The 25,978-nt window shown below is 30.5% G+C and overlaps 5 protein-coding genes, 1 long non-coding RNA gene and 2 other non-coding genes across 9 annotated transcripts; 5 read left to right on the plus strand and 3 right to left on the minus strand.

Moving 5' to 3' along the window:
- Positions 1-2,044: 2,044 nt before the first annotated feature.
- Positions 2,045-2,117, plus strand: TRNAA-AGC. The gene has a single exon. It is a non-coding gene; the product is annotated as a tRNA-Ala (tRNA).
- A 142-nt stretch (positions 2,118-2,259) lies between these two features.
- On the plus strand, positions 2,260-9,833 carry LOC116401992. Its single transcript, XR_004214338.1, has 4 exons — positions 2,260-2,458; positions 2,619-2,714; positions 2,823-2,927; positions 8,382-9,833. It is a non-coding gene; the product is annotated as an uncharacterized LOC116401992 (long non-coding RNA).
- LOC101216277 (protein RADIALIS-like 4) lies at positions 3,119-5,029 on the minus strand. The gene is made up of 2 exons (XM_004152646.3): positions 4,416-5,029; positions 3,119-3,450 (listed from the first exon to the last, which is right to left on the minus strand). The coding sequence occupies exons 1-2, from the start codon at positions 4,691-4,693 to the stop codon at positions 3,423-3,425; spliced, it is 306 nt and encodes a 101-aa protein (XP_004152694.1). The 5' UTR covers positions 4,694-5,029; the 3' UTR covers positions 3,119-3,422.
- Positions 9,834-10,892: 1,059 nt separating the features above from the next.
- TRNAN-GUU lies at positions 10,893-10,966 on the plus strand. Its single transcript has one exon. It is a non-coding gene; the product is annotated as a tRNA-Asn (tRNA).
- A 984-nt stretch (positions 10,967-11,950) lies between these two features.
- On the plus strand, positions 11,951-14,998 carry LOC101216039 (protein RER1B). 2 transcript variants are annotated; one of them, XM_004152645.3, is made up of 5 exons: positions 11,951-12,165; positions 12,397-12,759; positions 13,615-13,795; positions 14,544-14,618; positions 14,706-14,998. In XM_004152645.3, the coding sequence occupies exons 2-4, from the start codon at positions 12,410-12,412 to the stop codon at positions 14,595-14,597; spliced, it is 585 nt and encodes a 194-aa protein (XP_004152693.1). In that variant the 5' UTR covers positions 11,951-12,165; positions 12,397-12,409; the 3' UTR covers positions 14,598-14,618; positions 14,706-14,998. The 2 variants fall into 2 exon arrangements, with proteins under 2 accessions (XP_004152693.1, XP_011649627.1); XM_011651325.2 differs by having other exon boundaries at positions 11,954-12,165; positions 14,544-14,998.
- Positions 14,999-15,878: 880 nt separating this feature from the next.
- On the plus strand, positions 15,879-16,847 carry LOC105434646 (hypothetical protein). Its single transcript, XM_011651326.2, has 2 exons — positions 15,879-16,143; positions 16,413-16,847. Exons 1-2 carry the CDS (start codon positions 16,023-16,025, stop codon positions 16,640-16,642), a joined length of 351 nt encoding a protein of 116 aa, XP_011649628.1. The 5' UTR covers positions 15,879-16,022; the 3' UTR covers positions 16,643-16,847.
- Positions 16,848-18,238: 1,391 nt separating this feature from the next.
- LOC101215799 (phenylcoumaran benzylic ether reductase Betv6) lies at positions 18,239-21,142 on the minus strand. Its single transcript, XM_004152644.3, has 5 exons — positions 20,878-21,142; positions 20,609-20,743; positions 19,530-19,767; positions 19,104-19,307; positions 18,239-18,629 (listed from the first exon to the last, which is right to left on the minus strand). The coding sequence occupies exons 1-5, from the start codon at positions 21,067-21,069 to the stop codon at positions 18,463-18,465; spliced, it is 936 nt and encodes a 311-aa protein (XP_004152692.1). The 5' UTR covers positions 21,070-21,142; the 3' UTR covers positions 18,239-18,462.
- Positions 21,143-22,633: 1,491 nt separating this feature from the next.
- Positions 22,634-23,615, minus strand: LOC101215562. The gene is made up of 3 exons (XM_004152643.3): positions 23,515-23,615; positions 23,138-23,393; positions 22,634-22,995 (listed from the first exon to the last, which is right to left on the minus strand). The coding sequence occupies exons 1-3, from the start codon at positions 23,564-23,566 to the stop codon at positions 22,860-22,862; spliced, it is 444 nt and encodes a 147-aa protein (XP_004152691.1). The 5' UTR covers positions 23,567-23,615; the 3' UTR covers positions 22,634-22,859.
- Positions 23,616-25,978: the final 2,363 nt, after the last annotated feature.

A 25,978-nucleotide genomic window follows, 5' to 3' on the forward strand; every position in this document is an offset into this window, starting at 1 on the left:
ATTATAGTGTGTTAGCTGGAAAACCTATCAAACTATTCAAATACTACTTTGATTTGCGCTCTATCATATGAAATATGAGCATATTATTGACTTTGAAAATGAAAATTACAACTACTAAAATACTATTACAATTTTTGACGATTTTTCTGTTATTTAGTGGTTTTTTAAAAGTAATATTAATACAAAGTGTGAAGAAAAAGAATCACCAGCGAAAACAAATTATTATAATTGATTTTTCTAAATAACTTGTCTGTATGATATATCTAAATTTTTATTTATTTTGCAACTCTGGCTGTATTGCCACGATTTCCTTTATCTTGTTTATTTATTTATTTATTATTTTTTTCTTTTATCAAATATCAACTACTTGATAAAGTATCCTTTTTAAATAATATATAAATAAAGAAAGGATGAAGAAAATGACAATGACTGTTAATTAAAATAGTGCATGCATTAACACCGTTTTTAATAAGACAGAGTAAATTATTAGGAGATGAGAAGATATACATTAGATTTATGTGTCAGAAAAATGGCGAACATATCTTAATAAATATGGGTGAGTAATGGGTATGACGTTCATTATTTCAACGCACTTAGGCTTATGTAATCATTCCTAATTTGAGAAATTAAACTTATAATTTTAACTAATTGCACCTTTTATTATAGTCTCCACATCTCAACATATAATGCATCCTTTGAAGTTAGAAAACAGTACTAACAAATAATCGAGACATTTAGTATATCATAAAGAAAGCCGTATAAGTTAAATCTAAATTATATTTTATGTGGGTACAAATTTAACCAAGTCTATAATTTTATTGATTAAGTAGTTTAAATTATATAAGTCAATCAATTTATATTAGTAATTATTATTTTTATTATTTTTAATTTTTTCAATATAAATTATAACCGTTCAAATTTGTTAAATCGATATTTGAGTTCAAATATAAATTCTAAGAAAAGCTTTAAGTTAGTTTAATTTCCTAAATTGGTGTTAATTGGCGTACTTATGAAATTTTATGTGTTCTTTAAACGTGAAGGCATTTTTTTTAAAAAAACAAATAAATTAAAAACCAAGCTTTAAAAACTAAAAAAAGGGCTTATTAATGTTATTTTGTGTTGTAATATTGTACGATAATGCATTTAATTTTGACCCTTTAATTGATTTATTGTTATTTAAAATGATAATTTATTGTTTTATGAATTCATTGGAGAACAATAACTAATAAAAAACTAAATAATTTTCCAACGAGTTGTTTTACAATAATATTAATTTATAAAACAATCATTACCAATTTAACATTTGGAGAGTCACACATACTATGCATACTAGATTGAGTCGTCGAGATAATGTATGTGGCAGTGAAAAGTATTTTAACTTTTTTTGTTAAAATAATGAAATTTATTTAAAAACTATTATTATATTAAAGAGTAATTAGTAATTCTATGTCTAATAATTAGATATATATTAATATAAACTACGAATATAACAAAACAAATTACTCACGTATTTTTATGAATTATTAATAATAACCAATATTTGCAACATAGTGTATTGTTGATAAACTTTTGTCATTTATAGACTTCAAAAGATTTTGTTACCTTTGCCATTTAAAAAAAACTGTTACTATATATAAAATTATTTTGAATGTAAATGCATTATTTGCAATTATGTTCAATATACACACTATACATAATTTCAAAATAATTAAATTACAAATTATAACTTTCTCACACTTGGAAGACATCTAAACACACTTTTACGCCACATTAAAAGAAAAATAACTACTAACGGTCATATTAAAAAAAAACAAATAAAAGTTTATTTTCTTTGGTTAACCAAATAACTCGAGGAATTTATATAAATACAAAAAAAAGAAAAGTATTTACATCAAATAACAAAAAAGAATTGATATTTAGATTTGGGTTAAAATTATGTGAGGTAAATAGTTTGATAATTTTTGTATATTTTAAAATCATTTGATCAATAATTTCGTAAAAATTACTTAATAACAATGGTAATGGATTAACTTGTCATCAGCTTGGGGATGTAGCTCAGATGGTAGAACGCTCGCTTAGCATGCGAGAGGTACGGGGATCGATACCCCGCATCTCCAATTTTTTAAGCTTTTTTTCCCTTTAATCATTTTCGTAATCGACGGCCAAGATCTGATCGTCAGATATATCTCATGACAAACGGTCAAGATTTTAACGCTGGTTCCCAAGCTCTCAACGGAAGGAAGATCTGACCATGTTAGCGCGTCCCACTTCTCAAATTTCCCGCCAGTTCGTCTTCTTCCTATCGGGGGAAATCGTTTCTAATCTCTCGTCTCTTCTTCTACTCCACTTCCACCTACTGCTTCGAACTTGACTGTGTTTTTCAATGCTTTCTTCCTCCAATCTCTCATCGGTGTTGCCTCTACTGTTCGTTCAACGTTGTTCATTTCATTGATTTCAGGTGTGGGTACTTGCATTCTCGTTTTGTTTTCACCGTCCACAGATCGGTATCGTATTATAAATGGCGGTTCCTTTTATTCTGGTTCTTGATTACTGTTCACATTACAGTTTATGTTGATTCACATTTTTGTTCTCAAGATTTCGTTCGTTTTCCAACTCAGGATCGAAATGGTTGATTCGCATTTTGAATCGATTTTACTAGAGAAGTTACTCATCTTCCGATATCAGGATTTACTTGAGGAATTCTCCGTCTCCAGGTCAGTGAAATAGATATTAGCATGTCTTGGTTCGGTAACTGTTCGGATCTGTTGTTAGGAATCTTCCACTATCTTTTCTCTACTTTTATTGTTTCTTTTTGACATCAGAACTTTGAAGCAGTTTGAACGGTCATCTGATCTACTTGCATCGATTTTACTAAAGAAGTTACTTATTTGGTCTCAAATTTACACTAACAATTACAAGAAGATGTGGTATGACTCTCTTGGATCATTATCTATTTTTCGTTTGTTCACTTATTATTCTGGTTCTTAATATTCTGTTGACAAGTTAGTTGATGAAATGCTGCTGAGTATATAATTGAATTGATCCTTCCACTTTATACTGATTAGACATAACATTGACTAGCCTGTAGCATAGGAGTATCTTTCGTAGCGATAAACAATAAAGGCAAACGAATATATTACATGGTATTCCTTTCTTTTCTTTTCTTTAATGATTGGAAAGCGCGAATGAAACAGTAATGATAGAAGTACACAAAAGCAGAGAAATCGGGTACATGAACAATCAGATTACAACTTACAATAGATTATAGTTCGCTTCACAGGTTACAATAGTTTAGCAATATATGGTAGAAAAGACAAACAGAGCGGGAAAGTAGAGAAATACCGACACCAAGCTATATTCTTGAAATTATCGAGAACAACGCTTCTACAGCTCTTATTTTATCGTTGGTATAATACCTTGCCTTATTGGAGCTTTAGATTCTTCATGAGCCTGCAATAGTTTGAAGAGAGAATGATAATTAAAAAGATTAGTTAAACTTAAACTGGAATTTTTCATAAGCGTGCAATAGTTCAAGGAGGCAACGATGTTCAATTAACGCAACCCATGTTAGCTTAATTTTTTTTTTTAATTAGTACTTTTGTGGCCAAATACTGAAGTAGATCTAAGTTTCAAAGAAGGGATTTATAATTAAATACGTAGATGTCTAAAGTCAGAAATACAGGATCACGTGCAAAGTAATTTAAAGCATGGGAGATTAGATTTCACGTGGTCTTTTTCTTAGAAAGAGGAAGAGGGAATGCATGAATAGAATAGGAATAGCATGAAGTCTTTGTAGAAAAGAGAGTTGTCGGTGTTGGGATTTAAGTTGTTGCTAATCGAGTAGGAAAAGGGAGAACGTGGTACGTAAGGATACATGGACATAAAATAATATCATCTTCTTTCTCTCCTCTACACATACTGTTTATAGAAATTCAGTTGAGATTGATTATTTCCTTTTATATAGCCTTGCAGCCATTTGAACTTCCATTGGGTAAATGATGAAAAGGAAATTGAAATTTTAGTCTGAGGATGGTTGGGAAAGAAACATATACGTGTAGTCTAACATTCACTCGAAAAGAGAAGATCCATGTTATATAAATAACTAAGGACGTTATTGCTATCGGTATGAGATTTTTGAATGAAACTAAAAACAAAGTCTTATGGATTTAAATTCCAAAATTGGATAATAGTATGCCTTTGAAGAAACATGGGAGGTTGGTTCACCTAATAAAGATGGATACCTTTTCTCTTATAAGTTGTTTTTCTAGGGACACTAGTAAGAATCGTGTTATTTTGAAGGTCTTTTTTCATTAAGAACTGAATACTCGAAGGTTTTGAATGATTTTCCGAGAATGAAACTATAGGATAGAGATACATGACATAAAAAACACGCTTAAGAGTATTAAGAACGTTACCTCTGCTCATCATCATACATTGAACCGTTGGGAGCAATGGGCTTGTAGTTAGGAAGAGGAACTTTTCCAGATTCTATATGCATGAGATCTTGCAACAGGATATCATAATGCCTTTTTACTTCCTCAGGTGTTTTTCCACCCACTGCCCTGGCCACCTTTTGCCATCTATCTGGCGTGTCCTCAGGATATAAAACCAGAGCGTCCTCAAATTTTTTGTTTTGCTTAAGAGTCCATGAGGAGCTAGAATTGCCTGAAGATTTAAAAGAGCTTGATGCCATTATATAAAGGAAGTTTGGATGAAAAGTTTTGAAAGGGTGAAGATATATTGTTTGTCTTACAATACACAGGAGAATAAGTAGGTGAAGATACTGTAAAGAAAGCCGAAGAAATAATGGCCGTAAGAAAGAGACTTAAGGATCCCGTTTAAGAAGAGGACCAAGTCAAGGTTTGGTGTGAAAATGTGGGCTCTGAGTGCTTCTTATATACTCAAGGTGATGATAGTGGGATTAAATAAGTTGAAGAATAAGGTTTTAGGGCGATTCCCTTTGCTTGAGAAAGTGCAAGTGACCGACCAAACGAGTCGTAAAATCTTTTCAAAGCACTGTTATTGTCACTTAAAATATCATCACTTCATCACCATTAGGAAATTCTTGAGAACTTATAGGCTGGTGGAGGGATTAGATCCAATTCTTAGCCTACGCAATAACACACTGATACTATTTTCAATACAATTAAATTGTTGGTTCGTCCCCATTGCATATTTCCTTCGCTACTTGCAATAAATTTAATCCAACACCAAGACCATCTTTCTCGCCACTTTTTTAACCGGAAAAAACGGCTACCACTGGTACATGCCTTTTTGCAACATTAGATTAGATGTGGAAATATAAACTTTTAAAAGAGCCTATCGAATGCCCGTGTATGGGAACTTTAGGAATGGAAGCTTTTCTAGAGATATCAAGTACAGAAAGAAAATGTCAAAGAAAGAACACTTTAGTCACCTGAATCAAAGTATGCTGAAACAAGAAAATAAAATGACTGAAAATACTCTGGAATTCTGGGTGCACAATATAAGTAGGTAACAAGTTATAACTAGAGAAATCGTCCAAACTAGAAAATTAAACAAAATATTTTTACTCTCTAAAAATGTATTTTTTTTTTCTTTCATTATTTTTTTCTATGGGCAAATAGTTTTTTTTTTAAAAAGCTTTTATATCTAATTAGTAAATAAGATACTAATTCTTTATTGACTTTACAATAGTTGAACTGTTGTATGTTTAACCTTTCACTTCAGTAATTAAAAAGTGGTAAAGTTCTTGATTTTTTTAAAAACTTTTAACATGTATGGTATTTTTTGATTGGTTCTTTTTCTTTTAATGGTATGAATAAGCATTTTATGAATAATTTTATATCTTTGGTAGACTTAGATACACATATATTGTTTTATTGATAATTAATTTTAATAGTATGAATAAGCATTTTATATCTTTGATAGACTTAGATACACATCTATTGTTTTAGTGATAATCATTTTTAATCGTATGAATAAGCATTTTATAAATAATTTTATATTTTTAATAGACTTAGATACACATTCATTGTTTTAGTGATAATCATATTTGATAGAAATTATTAGTAAATATTTTTTAACCCTTTTATTATTTGAAATAAATTTTCTTATAAATATATCTTTATATATACATCTTTAAAAATTATATTTTTCTGAATAGAAAGAGAAATTTGCTATGCATCAACTTTAAATTAGAATTGAGCTATGGGGTGTATTGTACATACAGATCAGTATTACACAGCTTCTTGTGCACATTTCCCTTTGCACCACGTACACTTCTAAAGTACCAAATGGACTAAATGATAAATTACATGACTAAAATAAAGTTGTAAAGTTTGGCTGCCAAAAATTATTAAAACATTTTAGGCCAAAATGTTATAAGATGTTTTAATATTTTATAATTCAAGCATAGATTTGATAAAAATATTGGCTAAAGTAAAGATTGTTTTATTAGAGAGGCATTTGAATGCCACTAGATTATGATTCAGGTTCCAATCTTAAAAAAAAAAAACAGCAAGTGCTCATGTACGCAGTCAATTTAAAGTAAGATACTTGTGTATTTAAAAAGATAAGTGACTTTTGGCGATTATGCGGGTCAACTACGTTTATAGATTGCCTCTCGAACTATGTAATGTTATACCTTTTCTTTTTAAAAAAATCAGTTTATATGTTTATAATCTATTTATCTGATTTCTTTAGATTTAGTCTTATAGCTCCACTTAGTGTAAATTTATATTTAATGGCACTGTTATTTTATAACAAAGTATTTTCAGGGAATTCCAAACAAAATACTAATAATAATAAAATAAATCAAAAGTTACATAACAAAATATTATTTACGACCTTGCCCTTGCTAGTTGCTGGTTAGGCTTTCAAATGCCGAGTAATTAAATATTCTGCTGGTTTATCGGTGCGTTTTATTTTTTTTAGATTAAATTATAAATTTAGTTATTAAATTAAAGAAAATTAGAATTAAAATTTAGTCTCCATTGATAAAATCTTGGACCAAATCATTATAATTAAAATAGTCTCTGTGTAAATACTATTTATTAGTGGTTTTTCAAATCATATACTTATAACGTTTTGCCAAATTATAATGAGTCTAAGTTTTTAAAATTATATAGACTAAATTCTAGTATAATCATTTTCTTCTAATTATATTTATGAACTTAGTAGTAGTTTACTTTCGGTTTAAAATTGTATACCTGGTTTCTTTTGCTTACTTCATGAGCAATCAAACATCTTTAAAAAAAAGAAGAAAAATGATATAAAATAATAAAATCGCTGAAAATTACAAGAAATTTTTTCATAATCTTTTTGGTTGTTTGAAAATAGAAAAAAGAAAACCTTTCAATCAAACTATTTTGTTGTTTAATAATAGTTTTAAATTATTAGTACAATAAATTTTCTGGGGTAAAAAGCTAGATTGTTATTTCGTAAATTTCCCTTATATTTTGTGATTTTTCTCTTTTGTTTGTGCCTTCACCAGAAGGTCTATTATTTTTATTGCAACTTAGTACTCTTGATTATTTTTCTTCTTGCTAATGATTAGATTCCTACTATATCTTTTTCTTTCCGGGTATAACATGGGAGGATAGGAATTTTTACCTCATCTTTTAGTAAGTGGATATAGATAGATCTTAAATGTTTAAGTTATGCTGTGTTGGCTACAATTGAATTCACATTAATTATACTTGTATAATTAATTGTCGTTCAAGAAATTACTTAGAAGGGTTGTGTTGTTGTCTGAAGTCTATAATTTCTCAATTTTATGTCATAAAATTCTACTAAATTTTGTTATTCATGTGGGCCACAAATATACGAGTTTAGATGGCATATTTATTGTTCACGCACATCAAACATCGGGTGGACACTTGAACTCGAATGCTAAGATCTTGTACAACTTTTTTACTGAAAAAACTATTTGCTTGAAAAGAAGGTAGTAGACACAATGAATATTGAATTGTGGTTTTTTTTATTTCAACGTTTCTTACTATTGACTCACTGTATCTCTTAGAGCAGCATATGATTTGTATTTAGTTTTAGATTTATGTCTCTAATCCTCTTTGTATTATTCTAGACTCTCTCTCCTCTGTACTTGCTGAGGAGATGGTTGGTGTTGGTTAATTCTTTTAATGGATTTTCTTTTCAAGAAAGATAAAAAAAGACGGTCAATAACTTGACCTATGAAACTCCACACTGGGCCAAATGCCCCCATATTTTTTTTGAAAAAAGATCTTAGGTAATTATTTATTTGATGATATTTGCTTTAATTAATTGGATTATTATAAGATTGTTTAATATTTGAGTTTAAATAACCTTTAAATAAAATACTTGAAAACATACAATAAAATAAACACAACCAGTTATTTGATGGTATAAATTGTTGTATTAAGGTGGACTATGAATAAGTACACATTAGTTCTTGTTACAACTTGCTGGGAACGAACCATGAATTGATACGCAGTTTATTCTGTTCCGACAAGAAGGACCAAGCAATAGAGGGCAATATTCAGGTAAGTGCTTTATCTTTTTCTCATGGATTCTTTCTGATCTATCCTTCTCATTTAGAATCCTTATCATCACTAGTTTTACACAATAAATGGAAATTCCCAGTTCTTTTTTCGTTTTCTTTTCTTCTTTCTCATCTTTTAAAAAAATATTATTTTGATTTATTTATAACAAAATTAAAAAATTTACATGCTTTTAATTTAAAATTTAAAAAACAACTGGATACAAATTCAAATATACATTCAAAAGGATAAAATTGCATATTATATTATAACGTCTTTTTTAATATTTTCTTAGTTCATACTTAATTTTATGACTTCATATCATTTCAAGTCTTCGTATCATTTCAAGTCGTAAGATATTCGGATTACATTTATACAAAACAAACTACTTTTTGGCTTTGAAAAGAATTATTTTAAACTTCAAATTTGTTACAAATTAACATTTTTTTCAATTTAGCTTTTAGTTTACAAAGAGGATGTCTTCTTTTGTCATTCCATCAATAGCTTTTAGTTTACAAAAAAGATACTTTCTTTTAGTTTAAGTCAAAAATTTCCATTGATGGAAAAAATGCATGTTAATGATTTGCCAGTAGTGTAGTAATATATGTGACACATGGCTAATTCTATGGTGCCCTTGAACTTTAATTCAAGTTTACAAAAATGACTCCAAAACCAGAATTGATTTTAGTAATTAAAGATGTATTTTTAAGTAAATTTATACATGATTTTAACGATTTGAAAATTATTATGAAGCATGTACTTTGAGAAGAATCTTTTGAACAAATAAAATCCTTATAGGACGCCATTGTAATTTTGAATCTATATTGAAAGGAGAAATCATTTTTGCTCGATTATTCCAAATGATAAGAAATAAAAGAGCCAATATGATTTTTTTTGAAAAAAACTACCAATGTAAATTGCGAAATGTCTGGGAGGGAATATACACTTTTTAGCATGTTGAGCAACAATTTGATGTATAATATTTATCTTTTATATAAATAATTAACCCAACTTGGGTGCATTTCTTTGATTTTATTCTGATGAAGTATATATGTTTTATTATTTTTAGCTGCTAATAGTTGGAATATTTGTATGATTATATATCCCTGTGTAGGTGCCCTTTGGGATTGTTTTATGAAAGATTCCTAACCATTTCCTATTTTTCTTTTTCGGGAGTGCACTCCAACACTGCTTTTATGTTAGTTGGTCACTTACCCACAAAAATCACAGAATTTAGTTTTATAATGACAACTTTATTCTATATGAGATAAGCTTTGAAATAAATATGTATTTAAATTTAACATTTTCACTAAATAAATGTCTCTGAGTTGTACATTTTACTGTGAAAGCCTGAAGTTTTTAACCATTTAGATCTGCTGCGATGAATCCAAGCCGATGTAAATAATAGAGGTCATAGAATGAATGAGTTTAATATTTAAAATTGTCAAAAATGGTTATTTCGACTTAATATTAATAAAATATAATAAAGTTTTAGATTATATTAATAATAAATATTAATAGATATTGATATGTTTCTATAAGTGACATTGATAGAGTGATAGAAGTTTATCCATTTCTATTATTGATATAATCAACAATTTTGCTATAGTTTGTAGATATGTTAGTCTATTTTACTATAATTGAAAATGTCTTTTTAATATTCTATAAATTTTTTTGAATAAATAAATACAGAGGATAAGTAGTTGTCACTAGATGGTGAAGCTTTGTGCATTTTTTAAAAAATTTTTGCCATTTCTTTCTAAACAATTATTGTAATATGCCTCCGACCATCATGGATGGATTAATCAAGTGGTAAGAAATGAGACATTGTCTCAGTAATAAAGTAAGAAATCTGACCATCATGGATATATTGTAGAGTCAAACGAATTGTTCTATTAAATTAATCGAGGTACATGTAAGTTGACTCTAACACTTATATATACATAAAAAAATTTCTATCAATTTTTCTCCTTATTCCCTTATTTGATCCTTCCAACATTTTGAGGACCTTTTGTGATAAAGGTGTTATCAAGATATAGTGGTGCTTATGATCAAGCTTATTTGAGTTGGGCCAATTCTTACAAGAAGATAAATTTGAAACTAGCGAGTTCAAAGTCTTTCTTAAAATGATCCAAAACCAATACCTAAATTACAATATGTTTTTAGTCCAATGGAATTGAACGCCATGGTTCCTGTATTGACACAATACAACACAAAATGAATAGTTTGACTGAAGGCAAAAATTACTATCTTATTAAAGTAGCAATTTTTGCTAATGTTCACATCACATGTTTAATGTTTTGATAACTTTTTTTAATGAAATTATTGTTGAAGGTACACAAGTTTAACGAAGTAACGATTAAATATATTTCTGTCTATTTGTTATCATATGGTGCTGGAATAGCTCAGTTGGTTAGAGCGTGTGGCTGTTAACCACAAGGTCGGAGGTTCAAGCCCTCCTTCTAGCGCTATTTTTTTCTACATAAAATATTTTTTTACCAACGTTATTATTGATTTTTCAACAATTACAATAACCACTATTTTAAAACAGTAGCATCAAAATAACGATTACTTTTTTTTTTTTTTTTCAAAATTTTATTTCACGTGTGAATTAGAAAACATGTGGTTCACCATTTCTTATTTGATGTGAACAAAATTTGAATGAATTTGGAATTTCATAAAAGACAATGTCAACATGTTTTCTTCAATATTTAGATTTAGAATCCACTAGTTTTGTCTAATTTGATTTTATTTATTTATTATCATTAAAATAGCAACTTTCATCTCACTTGTCCGTTATTCTGAAGTATATTAAATATTATACCATATTATATTCAAGTATATATACATTATTTTGAATATATTAACAAATATAAGAAAAAAATACTCAATTTAGATCAATGTCTAAAAAAAAATGTTATTATGTTTACTTTTGTGGTTTTGAGTTTTTCCCGTAAAAAGTTTCAATATTTACATTTTTTCCTTTAATCTATTTTTATTAAATACCAATTTTAGTTTTGGTTAACATCTACTAATTAGTCTACAAATTTACAAATTAAGTTTGTTTCTTAACCTTCAAAACCAAGTTTATGAGTAATAAAAAGATAAAGTAAAATTAATTAATTATAATTATTTTAATGATGTAATACAAAAGGAAGTAATTTATGAAAAGTTAAAATTAAAAGTGTGAAATCTTGAAATTTATTAACGAAATTGATACAAAGCTGGACCATCAATTCGTAGTATAAAGTTATTGTTCATTTTCAAAAATTTTAAAAATAATTTAAAAAGTAAAAATAGATTTAAAAAAATAAAAAAAATTATGGACAGAATGAATTGTAATTGACTTAATTTTTACATTATAAACCTAAAATGTAGAAATAAAAAAAAGAGAGAATTGAAATGAGAGGCGTGGGGAGGGAGTGATAAATGATAATAGGAAAAAAAAAAAAAAGAAAAGAAAAAGAAAGAAAAGAAATTGGGGGAATATTAATTTTGGTTGAAACGAGGCAAAGCGAAAGCACGGATTCATCGTAGAAATTAGAAAACAAAAATCAAAGCGATTGAAGAAACGAGGCTAACGGATTCCACTTCATTCATCTTCTTCCCATTTTCGCTCTCAATTTTTTTTTTTTTTCCATCTTACTGTTCTTCAACTTCCTTCAAGGTTAGGTTTCGATTTCTTTTCTTTTCTTTTTTACCCTACTTCTTCAGTTTCTGCTGTTCATTTCCTAACTGTTCCCTTACTTCCATTGATTTATGCTTCGGATTACTCACATTCCCTTTCTGCTTTTGTTTGAAGAAGCTGTGGATTAGATCCACAATCCATTTGACTGATGCTTTTGTTTTTGCTCCTTTAGATCGTGTTTTCTTAACCTAATGCCATTTCTTTTCCCAGGGGATAAGTCTTTATGGAAGGAGTTGGGGGCGACACGGCATCTGCAGTAGCACCTCTGGCCAAGTGGAGAAACGATTTTTCTAGAGCATTTCAATATTACTTGGATCGATCCACTCCTCACCCGGTCCAGAGGTGGTTGGGGACCCTTCTTGTTGCAGCAATTTATGTGTTGCGTGTTTTCTATGTTCAAGGGTTTTATGTTGTTTCCTATGGATTGGGAATCTATATCTTGAATCTCTTGATTGGGTTTCTTTCGCCCAAGGTTGATCCTGAGCTCGATGTCTTGGATGGAGCTTCCTTGCCTACCAAAGGTTCTGATGAGTTTAAGCCTTTCATACGCCGGCTTCCGGAGTTCAAGTTTTGGTATTCCTCTTTCCATTAGCTACTTCCTTAATTTTTTTATTTTGGGATCTGATTGCATTTTAATTTTGCAATTGGTTTTTGGTTAATTATCTAGTAACTTTGGTTCTGGCTGCTTTAGTTGAATAGATTTCGTTGCTGAAAACTATCATACGTTGCAGCATTTGGTATTCATTTCTCGCTCTTTATTTTGAAATGTTGTATAAGGAGTGCAGATAGATATATCAAATAATGTTCCGAAGACCTCACCATTGATACAACTCGAGTATTACTATTGATATACATAGATAATTTGCATTGCGAAAAGATTATATTTGTTTTACATACTCGTATAAATTGCAGGCTTTATGTTGAAAATATATATTGTATCTATATCCAATTTTTCCTTTTCCTGGGCGGAATGTGCATTAATGGATAAAAGTTTTGTTTGGTTACTTATACAGCGTAACGTGTACTTCTGTAAGTTGCTCCTTGCCAAGTGTAAACATATTTCTAAAATTTGTCATTGCATGGAGATGGGGTGACTTTGATAATTATGGTGGTGGACATGTTTTTTCTCGTCAGTTGTCATCCTTATTTCAGACACATGGCATTCTTGAGGATGTACATTCATTGAATTGTGAGGGATTACTATAAGTTATAAATGTATTAGATTTCATGAGTTGTGTGGCATTATATACTGGCTGGTTTTGATGATTCTGGTGGTCTCTTATTCTTTTCAAGTGTCAAATTATGGCGAATGCTTTGTCATTGCACGGGGTTGGAATGAAATGTGCAGTATCAGATTATACTGATATCATTTAGTTGAGTTGATATAGACTTCATGGACCCTTAAAGCCTATCTTTTCTATTTTTCAGGTACGCCATCACCAAAGCTTTTTGTATTGCGTTCCTCATGACCTTCTTCTCGCTATTCGATGTTCCGGTTTTCTGGCCCATTCTTCTTTGCTATTGGATTGTTCTATTTGTCCTGACAATGAAGCGCCAAATCATGCACATGATCAAATACAAATACATTCCTTTCAGCATAGGAAAACAGGTGAGGCAACAAGAACACTTGGTTAGTGGTAATGGAGTAGGGCGAAAGTACAGATAAAACACCTTCCAGATGGAGAAAAATACTGTTACACGGGGAAAAAACCACATATACAGAGAGAGAGAGAGAGTAGCCATAAAATCCCAACCCAGGGAAAAACTGAGACACCTTTCGCATATAGATAGAACTTTTCCCGTTCTCTAATATTCGTTTAAAACCCATCCTGCTTCCTGGGACATAATTCATGAGTAGCCATGTACTACCATCCCTGAGCGAAACCAATTTTATTTGACTAATAGTTCAGTGAATCCATTAGATCTTTGGAAGATAAGTTACAAAAGGCATTTAGAAACTATATACAATGGTCGTTAGGAAGGAGGATTGAGAGTGAAAGATATCCTTCTCATTCCCAAGACAAAACACTGAGGTGGCGTTTGGCTGCCCCACCGACTTCATAAACTGAATTTAAATAGCTCAAACTAACCCTGCTAATTTCAATCGTATTCACTTTGGTTACGAACTTTCTCAAGCAGCTTCATCATCACGACTCAACATCCAAAAATACTTTCTAACTTCAATATATTACCTTTAGACTTTATAACTCAACTTAGCCCTTCAAACACCTGTGAAATATACATTTTCCTTTCCATCCCATGGCAAGAGATAGGGAGAGGGGTAGTGGTAATTCTGAAAGGTGGGTTAAAATAGTGTAACAATTTAACTTTTGCCTTTTTTTTTTTTGTTGTGGCAGAGATATACGGGAAAGAGGTCTTCTGCAAGTAGCAGTGGCGTTTCAAGAGACTAAAGGTTTCATCATTCCCATCTGGTTAGTAGTAGTAGACAGAAGAAGCGTGCAGCATTCCCAACTCTTCTTTCAGTTTTTCCTAAACAAGCACTTGGTCTTCTTTGTCAGACAAGTACGAATTCAGGACACTGGTTGAAGAGAAGAAACAGCTTTTATGGTTGGTGGTAATATGGATATTGTAATAGCTTTTTTTCTCAATTCTGTGTTGACCACAATACACATCCTATATGGACTTTTCTCTTCTTGTGTTTGTTTTGTCTTTAGGATTCTTTAGGCTCTATTACTATAGAATATCGCTTATAATTTTTCCTTTTTCTTGTATCCTTATTTTTTTTTTCTGCTGGGGAAGCAAAAAAATTAAATGTCCAATTAATATTTGTTGGGTTCTGATTTTCTTGCCAGTTTTCTTTTGCTTTCAAATGATAGGAAGACATGGAATTGGCCTTTTGCCTGCTTAGCTTATGGACATTTATTTCATTTAATTAAATAAGGGTGCAGTTGAAATAATAGATTTAAATTTTAGACTAAAGTCGGTGACCTCTCCAATTTAATTTCAAGATTATATTATAGATCTGTTGCCTAACTATCCATTTGCATTTGTAAGCTCCCAGAAGGAAGTTTCAATTGTATTTTCTTTTAATTCTAATTTTTTAGTTCCCTTGTAGTTGGTTGTTTGTTTTTTTACCAATTATTACTGCCTCGTATGGACAGCAGAAATCAAATTAATAAACTTACAATAGAAGGCAATATATGTAGCACCAAAGCAATTAACAGGAGAAGAACAGTTTACTAAAAACAATAATTCTCTTCTAGTAGAAGAAACTGAAACAACTAATCTGTTTTGGTTTCCTTAGACAAATCTTTTGCAATTACGTTTTCAAATTAATCACTCAACCAATCCAACAAAGTACAATCAGGGCATAAAGTTTTTGAATTTGTCTCTCAAAACTTTGTATTTTTGTTTGTTTAATATTCAACACATCACAAAAACCCGTCTTATTCATATGGTTGAAGTTAACATAGTCATAGCTTGGCATATAAGAAGAAGTTGACTCATTAATTTGAATTTATTGATTAATTTAAGCTGTTTTTGAAATAATTTTGATTATACATCTCACTTGTATTTGTATCTAAAAGTAAAACCCCTAGAAGTAGTGATAACAACCTTCCCAACAACTAGTTCTCAACTAACTTGACTTCCTTATATGAAATTTAAAAAAAAAGAATAATTGAATTGCAATGGAATGGAATAGAAGAATAGATTGATTAATTTTAAATTGGTTACATAAAACATGGCCAGCTAATGGAATTAGGGATTTCCCATTGCCACTTACCAACTCCAAAATACCTTTGCCCTTTGCCTTTAAAACAAAAGTTTATTCTCTTAAACCTTTTGTTGTTCTCTCTGCTTTCTCTTAACAACAAATGACCCCTCGAGCTTATGTCTTAATCTTCTTCTTCTGGTCTCTCCTCACCATCCTCACTCCCGCTCTCGTTTTTCTTTCCGAGAATTCTAAACCCTCGTTGCTCTCCTTCGAATCTACAGGTAAAAGTCTCATATCCTAATGAGTTTGATACCCACCCTTTACTTCTTTCTCTTGTTTGATCAAATTTTAGTTTTTCAAAAACAACTTTTTTAATACTCAAAACTATTGTACCATATTGTCATTACTTTGTTTTTGAGTTGCCGTAAATGATCTCGAGAACTCAAGACGAAAAGCAAAACAATTTGATGGATGGATGGATGAAAGCCAATATTTCAATTTCTATAGCTTTTGTATTGATTTATGATAGCTTACTTTTCTATTTGAACAGATGGGAAAAATGGAGGTATTGAAATGAGTAGAAAAGTTGTTGGATTGACAAGAAAATATCAGATGTTGAAAATTTTGGCTGAAGAACAGAGAGCACCACCGTTGATTCCGACACCCATTACAGCACCGGCGCCCTCGCCAACCCCGGCTCCGGCTCCGGTACGGAGGTTCATGGCTGATGCCGGAGAAGTCATATTGAGGACATTGAAGGGGTTGAAAGAAGCACTTTGATTAAGGGAAGGAAATAATATAATTCATCTCTTCATCATTATTGTATTGTTTCAAAATAAAAATCACAATATGGTTAGTTGCAAAATACAAATTATTTTGACACTTTTGGTAAATAAAAAAGGGAAAAAAGGAAATTGTTTGTAAATATTTTACCTTTTTATTAAAGTAATTAATTATAATAAACGTATTGCCTTTCTATTTACTACTTTTTTGTTTCATTTTTTCAACCAATTATTCCAATATTCGGTAATAGGAAATTAATTAGTTGACTTATAATTTAATTACTTTAATAATTTATTTAGTTGTTGTACTAATAATTCAACTCAACTGCAATTATTTAAGTTTTTATTCTAATCTCTCTTGGGGCTAATTAAAACAATTCTCTAATTACGTTTCCCATTTATTTGTATAGTATTATAGAAATCCCTTGTTGTTGTACTTCTACATGACAAAAATAATAGTTCTTATGAAATATTAAAAGAAGAAGAAGAAAAATAAATTAATTAGAATGAAACCTCTTACAACAATATGTATTTTAATTTACTTCTTTTAGAAAAATAACTATTTGCAAGTTGGAATTTAAGTCTTATAAGATTTTAGATAATGAATTAGATACTAAATATCAAAATAAATAAATCATAAGTCTACAAATGATTCTTTTTAAAACACCATTCGCTTAATTGAATTTGCAAAATCAATAGGTATGTTTAATTACTTATTTATTTTTGACAATCTATAAGATGAGATATGGAATCTCTGAGTTCTTCATGTTAATTACAACAATTTTTTTTCTTCTTCTTATTATATGTAAGTGTGTCTAAAAATGAAATGGAGTGAATGAGAGATGAAGTAAAGCATAGGGAATTAATTAATATTTTTTTAAAAAAAAAGAGCTTCACATAAAAGCTTTTATTTAGAAAAATGTGGAGTAGGCAATTAATTAATTAATTAATTAATTAATTAAGTTTGATAACAGAAGTGAAGTTGATTGTTATGCATTTTAATAAAGGGAAAAAGACTTTTGAATTGTAAAAAAAAGCAATTTATGTGTTAATTAAAAAAAACAATAAAAGCCAGCAGTTGTGTGTTAAAGTTATTTGACAAAAAGGCAACCCCAAGTGTTTTTGCATTTGGAAAATCATCAAAATTAAACCTTCACTCACACCTTCCACCTCCAATCACACTTTCATTAATCAACTAATAATTAGAATATATTCAATTTGGTTTGAGAAATATATGGAATGTGGTAGGGTATGGTATGCATTATGTTTGAATATTGTCGATCCGTCAATTATAGAATTAAGATCAAAATCGTTGTATAAACCATTTAAAACCTATCCTAATCCTAATAGAGTATAACAATGGATGAAAAATACTTAAGTTTATCTTAAATTGCACTCGTATTAGTGCAATCCGTTTAAGTATCCAATCATAAGTTATACAATTGATTAAATGTATATACCTATATGAGAGAAAAACTTAGAAAATGTGAATAGCAAAATGGAACTACCTAAATTTGAAAACATATACAATTATAAAAAATTGAAAGAACAAAAAATGTAACAAAATTAATCAACAAACATTTGTACGTCAATATAAAGAAAAGGAAATCAATAAGCTGTATATTATATTAGTCATAGAAAACACCTGTTGGTGAATGGTGAGCATATTATACATATAGTATATATGCATACATAGAATGACAACTACAAGGGAGGCAGAGAGACCAAAAACACAAAAGAAAAAAGGGGAGCATTCAGCAGATCACCAAGAAATTATTCACTTTAATTCTTCGATCCAATTGTATATTATATTTTGATTCAAACAAATCGAGAGAGATACTGATCGACAGTGGTGTATTGGACATCAGGGTAGAGTTTTGAAGCCTCCACACCAAAAGATGCTTCAATTTCAAAATTGGTCTCATCTCCTTTCACAAATATTGAGTGGTTGAGACCCAATATCACATTCAAAGGAAGTGGAGCCTCTGCCAAATTAATTCACATTGTGTATTAGATAATATATATGTATGTCTCTAAGAAGTTGAAATTTAGAGCTAAATTAATCCTCACTTGTTCTTATTGTTATATCACATAGAACTCAAACAGACATCCGGTTAAAACATTGGAATCTATGCTAGAAATTTGACTGAAATCTTACAATAGTTTGGTGAGGTGATGATCGTTGATTACTTTTTTTTTTTTCTATAGAATATAATTAATCATATATCACCTGGACAGTTTGAATTTAAAGAAATTTTCTGATAGAATGAAATAATTACTAATCAATTTATTGGTATATATAATTTTGTAATGATAATAATAACTATGCTAATAAATTTAAAAATGGTCCAAGGGGAAGATTGTTCAAAAGAAAGAAGAACTGAGCCCTATGGTGGTAAGCATTTAGATATTTAGTGAATTGAATGGATTAATATTTCGGTGAGTTGAGAAAGACTGACCTTGAATGTCCTTAAGGATTTGGTGTTCGGGAACATAGAGCTTTTCCAAGGGTTTGCCGATCTTCTTCTCCCACAGAGCGACTAGGTCGTTGAAAGAATAGGTGTTGTTGGGAGGCTTGATATACAATATTTTGTTTTCAGTTCTTGGATCATCCACTGCTTTAATGGTATAAGTCCCGATGTCTTCCTCCAAGTTAAATATTGCTGTGTATTTGTTTTATTTGTCAACCAAAATTATCACTTACAAACACAAAAGAGTGTTTCAAAATAAAAATTAAAGAAAATAATCGAAAGGTCCATTTTCGGTGAACATTTTTACTGTAAGAACTAAAACAAACCGAGTAAAATGAACCAAAATCAAGAGTATAAAGATCAAATTAGTAAAATGACGTAGAAATTGAATTTGGTTGGTATATGGTGACTGACCTTTTGGGTGTCCGTCGCCGGGAATGACGACCTTGTGAGTGGGAGGAGAGGTGAGTCCAGGCTGCATCAGAGTGGGGAGGAAGTAGCCATTAAAACAGTTGGAGACGACGTAAGTGTAAGGTATTCCTTCCTTCTCAATGGCCCTTCTGATATTAGCCTTTACGGCCAGTGCAGATTTTGCTGGCTCAACTGCGTGGAGTCGATCCACATCCACTCCAAACTCCGATGGGAAAAATCTCTGCATCCATCGTACTCCAAATTAAGCAACACCACTTTCTCAACTATCATCTTTTTTCTCCTCTCTTTCATTTCAAATATTAGCATTTCATATCTACGTTTCTTTTTTGTTTTTTCTTTTTTGAAAATTCTCAAATGTGTAATAGTCATCCGATTATTAACGTAAGAACTGAGTCGACATATTCATTATATCCTTAAAAAGAATCAATGATCCATAACTTAAAATGAAAAAGACAGTGATAATGGGAACAAATATAAATACATTTACCTTTGAGCTCATTTACCTGTGTAAATTGTTTGTTTATTATTATTATTTTCTATAAATATTCATTTCACCGATTTTTTCATCAACATTTCTCCCAACTTGAGATCTTTTCCATCAATATCAACATTTTATTAAATATCAAAATTAAACATAATTTTTACCTTTTCAAGACGGTGAGCTTGAATATATATTGATATGGAAAATAATAGCTATATTTGCAGCATCCAGTTATCAATAATGTTAATGACATATAGTATGCACATTTTAGCGACTAAGAGATTTGTATTCGTGTAAATCATAAGTTTTGTCCCTAAATGTTGTGTTTCAAATATTTATTCCATAAGTGATATTAATCTTTGCTTTCAATTTATACACTAGTTTTTTCTATTACAAAATCCCGAAAGTTCAGTGCAAATAATTTGTCAGGAAGAATCAAAGTTGAAAAAGAGTTCAGAAATTTGTAACTCTGTGTCTAACCGTGGAGCAGATGATTTCATTTCGCCAAACACGACCAGATATATTGTGAATTAAAGATAAAAGCAAATCGTGAGAATCAATGAGTGACTAAGTTCGCTACCTTGACATTGCCGGCCTCTTTAATCGCATCAACGATCTTGCTCTGATCTGCCAACTGCATTTGTCCAACAGTCGAGATCACAACATCCACTTGCTTTATCGCTTTCACTAAACCTTCATGATCATACAGATCCCCCTACATTATTCCACAATTAAAAACCAACTCACATTCCTCAATTCAATCACGAATCACAACTATTCTCGAAGAATATAGAAAAAGCAGAGATCAATCAACCAAATCACAATTCATTAAAATCAAACGTAACTCACAGTGATGAATTTAACGCCTAAATTCTTAAAACTCTCCAAGAGTTTTGCTTTTACAGGATCGGCAATGGTGCTCTCTCTGACGAGAACAAACGTAGGATGCGCGGCCTTAGCGCTCGCTTCCACGACAAACTTTCCGATATATCCAGTGCCGCCGATGATAAGAACTTTGCTCTTCTGACCATTCTCCGCCATTTTCAATAACTTCAAATATCTTCTTTCGCTGAAGAAACGCAAATTGCTTGGATCGTCTTCCTCCCCTTAAGACCAAAGGTATTTATATGCAGAATTTTAAATAAAAGTGTAAGATTACATTTATATCCCTCTCCTATATATAGGAAGATTGAAGAAGAAGCAAAACGTGCATGGCAATCCTAAAAGACGAAATTACCCCCCGCCTAATAGTTGTTGGCCATCGCTGCATTGCTTCGTTTTACAGCAAACAGGTGGGTAAGCAGTCATTTACATTTGTTAGAATAACCCGTCACTGCAATTACTATCTTAAAAGTCAGATGATTATTTTTCTACCGTTACAATTTTGAACTAAAAGAAGACATAAAATAAATTTATACGTTAATATATATATATAGTTGTGTGTTATGTAATTGAAATATGTTAATATAATTACATGACATAGTAGATAAAATCTCATATAGTTAAGCTAATGATCAACAACCAATTTTACATTCACTAACAAAAAGGGCACAAAAGATTAAAAATTATTACAAAAAAAAGGTTAATTAAATTGAGTTGAGCATACTTATAATAAATTGATAAATTAGTGGAGTTAATGAGCTTCTTCCACGTGAATTTTTCTTTTTGATTAATTAATTTGATATGCATAGGAACTAATAAATAGCATGGCATCATAAAGCATCATTGCCACACACACAAAAAAGAAGAAAAAAAAAGAGATAATAATATCGCTCAAGGAAAACAAAAACAATTATTATAAAGTAAAGAACAAGATATATATGATATGGCATCATCAATCAAATTTTCCTTTTTGTGTAGGGAAAGAAAATATTGCAAAATTCAACCTAGAAATAGGTAAGTTAATTTATTAGGGAATGTAGCTTCAGTAATGGTATAAAGTTAGTGGGTTGAATTTTTTGGACTGCCATTTAAACTAACAATATATATACTTATGAGAGAAAGACAGTAAGGAAATTGTGGAGAACTTCTACTAAATATATATTTTACTCTAAAATTTGAAAAGATATTGGAAATTATAATTCCTATTATTTAACTAATTTTAGTGAAAGTTAAATATAAAATTGAACACAAATTATTTTGGAAAAGCGAAGTGAGGTTGAAAAGACTACGACTAAAAGTATCTCCACTGACGAATGGGTTCCCATTTGGAAGCGTGAGTGGGCCAAGCCTTCGAGAATTGGGCCCACGAGGCCCACTTTTAATTTCTAAAGAATGGGTTTAAATGTTTAATTAAAGCCCAACAAATGGACCTCACCAAAACCCTCCAATCAAATGTTCTATTAACCAACGCAACATTGATTTCATTTAATGCTTGCATGAGTGCATGTTTTGAAAACTAATCATTACATTTTTGTTATTTCATCAAAAAAAAAAAAATCGTATGTATATTTAATGGATGAGGACCTCACAAGTGATCCAAGATATGGTTAAGAGATAATTAAATTTCAAACCTATAATGATTTTATTAGATGAATAGCAGCTTAATGCCGAGAATTGTTAAATAAAAAATATGGCAATAATGGTAATTATTAGTAATAATTAGTTCATTCGAACTCTTTTCTTCATCATTAAAAACCTCATCATCTCGTTTATATATATATATAATATATTTAAATCCAAATTACAAACCAAACATAACACTGAAATCTTACATTAAGTAAATATATATTATATAATACATGTTTATAATTCATATTAATTTTACATATATTCTTATCTTAAGTTCTCTTTTCTTTTCTTTTCTTTTTTTCACACTTTCAGTGTAATTACTAAGCACCGACTCCATTGCTGTGATTCAACTTACACGACGCCACGTCGGCGACGCCGTACAACGACACGCAAGCTTTTGAAGCGCCGTCGAGGACTGGCGGTTCATTCAGAAACGCCGAATTACTCCTCGTCCACCTGCACAATACACAGAGAATTAAACAACAGTATACATGATCTCTGATAAATAACTATTTTATTTTATTTCGTTCATATATATAAATTTCAAGCACTAAGATCCGCGACCGAATAACTAATTAATGCGCGATTTTAAGTTCACCAGCCAATTTTCTTCAATTCCTCTAGGTTTTTTCTGTCCATTTTGTTCTCAACAAATTTTGCTTCCACCGCAACGTCGTCCTTCGCCGGCGGAAACGAACTCGACCTTTTGTAGTCTAATCCGACTGTTTCACAATCATAACGATCGTCCACCGGCAAAGAAACCGCTCTGAGATGTTCTTTCTCCAATTTCCTCTTCGATTTCCAGTATGCTTCGATTTCTTCTTTCGTAAGTGACCGATTTCTCTTGAACTTGACTGAAATTTCGAAGTTATTACACACGATTATTCAACTAACCTCCGGAACAAAAACAGTACACACATAATGTGATAAATAATTCACAAAATCAATGAAAAAACAATTCATCTGGATTATTACCTGATTTGGGATCGAGAACGGGAGAATTCCATCCGCCCATTAGAGAGCCCATTTCTCTTCGATACTGAAAAATTTTAGGTTGGCGGAAAAAATTGAGCGAAAATAAGTCGTTTACATGAAGTTCTTTGAAAGGATTACGCCTTTATATAGTCTTTCAAAATGCGTGCTCGCTTGTGGGCCCTTTTTGTTTTGTTTTTCTTTTAGGTAATTATTTAATTGTTTAAATTTGTTCCTATCTCTTAAATTTATTTATCATATATATTTTATGTAATGAAGTTAATGTCGGTCTTGTGCCAAATTTATCCCAAAAAAAGAAAAAAAAAAAGAAAGAAAGAGAGAGAATAAGTTTAAAATATTGTTTGTTTATTGTTAGTATTAGAATAGCAAAAATATAATGATTTGTTGGTGGGGGTGGGAAGCATCGTTGCAATTGATTAATGTCCCACACACCACAAAGTGAAGGGTTTTATTAAGTTTAATTTGAGCATTTTTTTTAACATATAGAAAAATAATGATTAAACTCATATAGGTTGCAGTAGGTGACAAAATTATTAAACCATATGGTAAATTATTTCTCACTTTTAAATATAAGAGAAAAGAGGGGTGGAATTGTACGGCTATGAATTCGTGGGTTTTTGTCGCGATTGAGTACGTGGGGGATAAAATGTGTTATGGGGTAAGAGAGTGCCACGTAGGAAGTGGGTGGGTCCAGGTGAGATTGATGATGTGGCGGACACGATGAGGTGGGGAGTGAGATTCTGTTTTGTTCCGCATCAAACTTACGGCGCCCTCTTTCTTTTAATGCTTTTTTCAATTTTTGCCAGCCTGTCACCTTTCAAGCCCAAGAGAGAGTGTAGGAAATGAGTTGTGAGAGAATATAGGATAAATTATTAAAACTTTAATTATAAGTTTAGAAATTTGCATTTAATCTGTTTATGGAATTCATTGTTGGAGCTAGTCCTCCTTGCATATGTCTGTGGTTGAGTTTATTGTTATACAAGAGTGGTAGATCGTTAGAGCTAGTTGTTAGAAACGATCGTTACTAAAGTTAGTTGTGAAAACTATTGATCTCAGTAGTGATGGTGGTAGTCACATACAACCAAAAACGATTGTGGTGGTTGTTAAAGAAAGTTCGTGAACTACATCAACCATAATATATGGTAGTGGGGTAAAAGAAAATGATAATGATATATTTATTTTTATAATTTTATGTACTTATAAATTATGGAGAAATTAACTATTAAACCCTAAAAAAAATAAAAATGTTACATTTCAAATATTTGGGTGGACCAACTTACTCTATAAGTTTCATGTTATTTTTTAAGAAAAATTAACACACAAATTTATATGATTCACTAAAAATGTATTTTTATATGATTCACTAAAAAAAGTATTTGATGCGTTCATGAAGTAGAACAATTTTATTAAAGATAATAATTCATACTCATAAAGTACATATTTAAAAAATTAAATCAAATAGGTGGTAATTATTTTTGGTTTATTTCTAAAATAAAACCAAATAAATGAAGAAAAAGGGAAAAAGAGACTTCACTTTAACCAAAAATATATGATCTCAAATGTATGATTATAGGTTTTAAATCTACACTTATAATGACTATTCCCACCCATGAAAGTTATCAACAAGAGCCAAGCACATAAGGATTGAAAACGACAACATTACTAAATACCCGTTCAAATATCTCCACCCACTACCCATTTTTGGCGAATGAGGGGTGTTAATATATTCACACTTTCGCATGCATGGCATTATGACACTAACACCAAATTGCTTGCCCAATATATAGGGTAAGAAAAAATCTTTCATATTACATACGTTATCTATATCTTCCTAACTTTTCAATTTTTCAATCATATGGTTGCATTATACCCAGACATTAATTTCCATAGATAACATGTGTGTATAGAATACGTGGATCCAACTAAAATTTCACAACGATTAGATAAGAGGACGATCTTATATATAAGTAACGACAACTATTTATATTGGTATGAGAGACCTTTTAGAATGATATCAAAAGCAAAATCATGAGAGTGTATACCAAAAGTGAACAATATCATATCATATATTGTAGATATATTCGGGGTTTTTGTCCTAACAAATGGTATTAGAGTCATGTCTATCCGTTGCTCAGATAGAGCTTGGCGGATGAGATGATTATTTGAGGGGAGGACCAAATTAAAGTCCTACATTGGTTAGATAAGGAGATGATATACCAAGGGGAACAATATCATACCATTGTGGAGATATTCAGAAGTTTGTTACGTATCATCTTTTTAACATTCATGAATGTTTGAATCAATTTATGGGTATGTGTAGGAGATCGTTATGGATTGAACAAATTCTTTTTAAGTTGTTTATTAAACTCGTGATATTTATCGATCACTAGGCTAATTTATAGCCGCGAATACCATATTCATGGTGACCTCTAATCGTCTGGGCTTT

Source organism: Cucumis sativus, chromosome 2, assembly GCF_000004075.3.
Source record: "Cucumis sativus cultivar 9930 chromosome 2, Cucumber_9930_V3, whole genome shotgun sequence".
Classification (NCBI taxonomy): domain Eukaryota; kingdom Viridiplantae; phylum Streptophyta; class Magnoliopsida; order Cucurbitales; family Cucurbitaceae; genus Cucumis; species Cucumis sativus.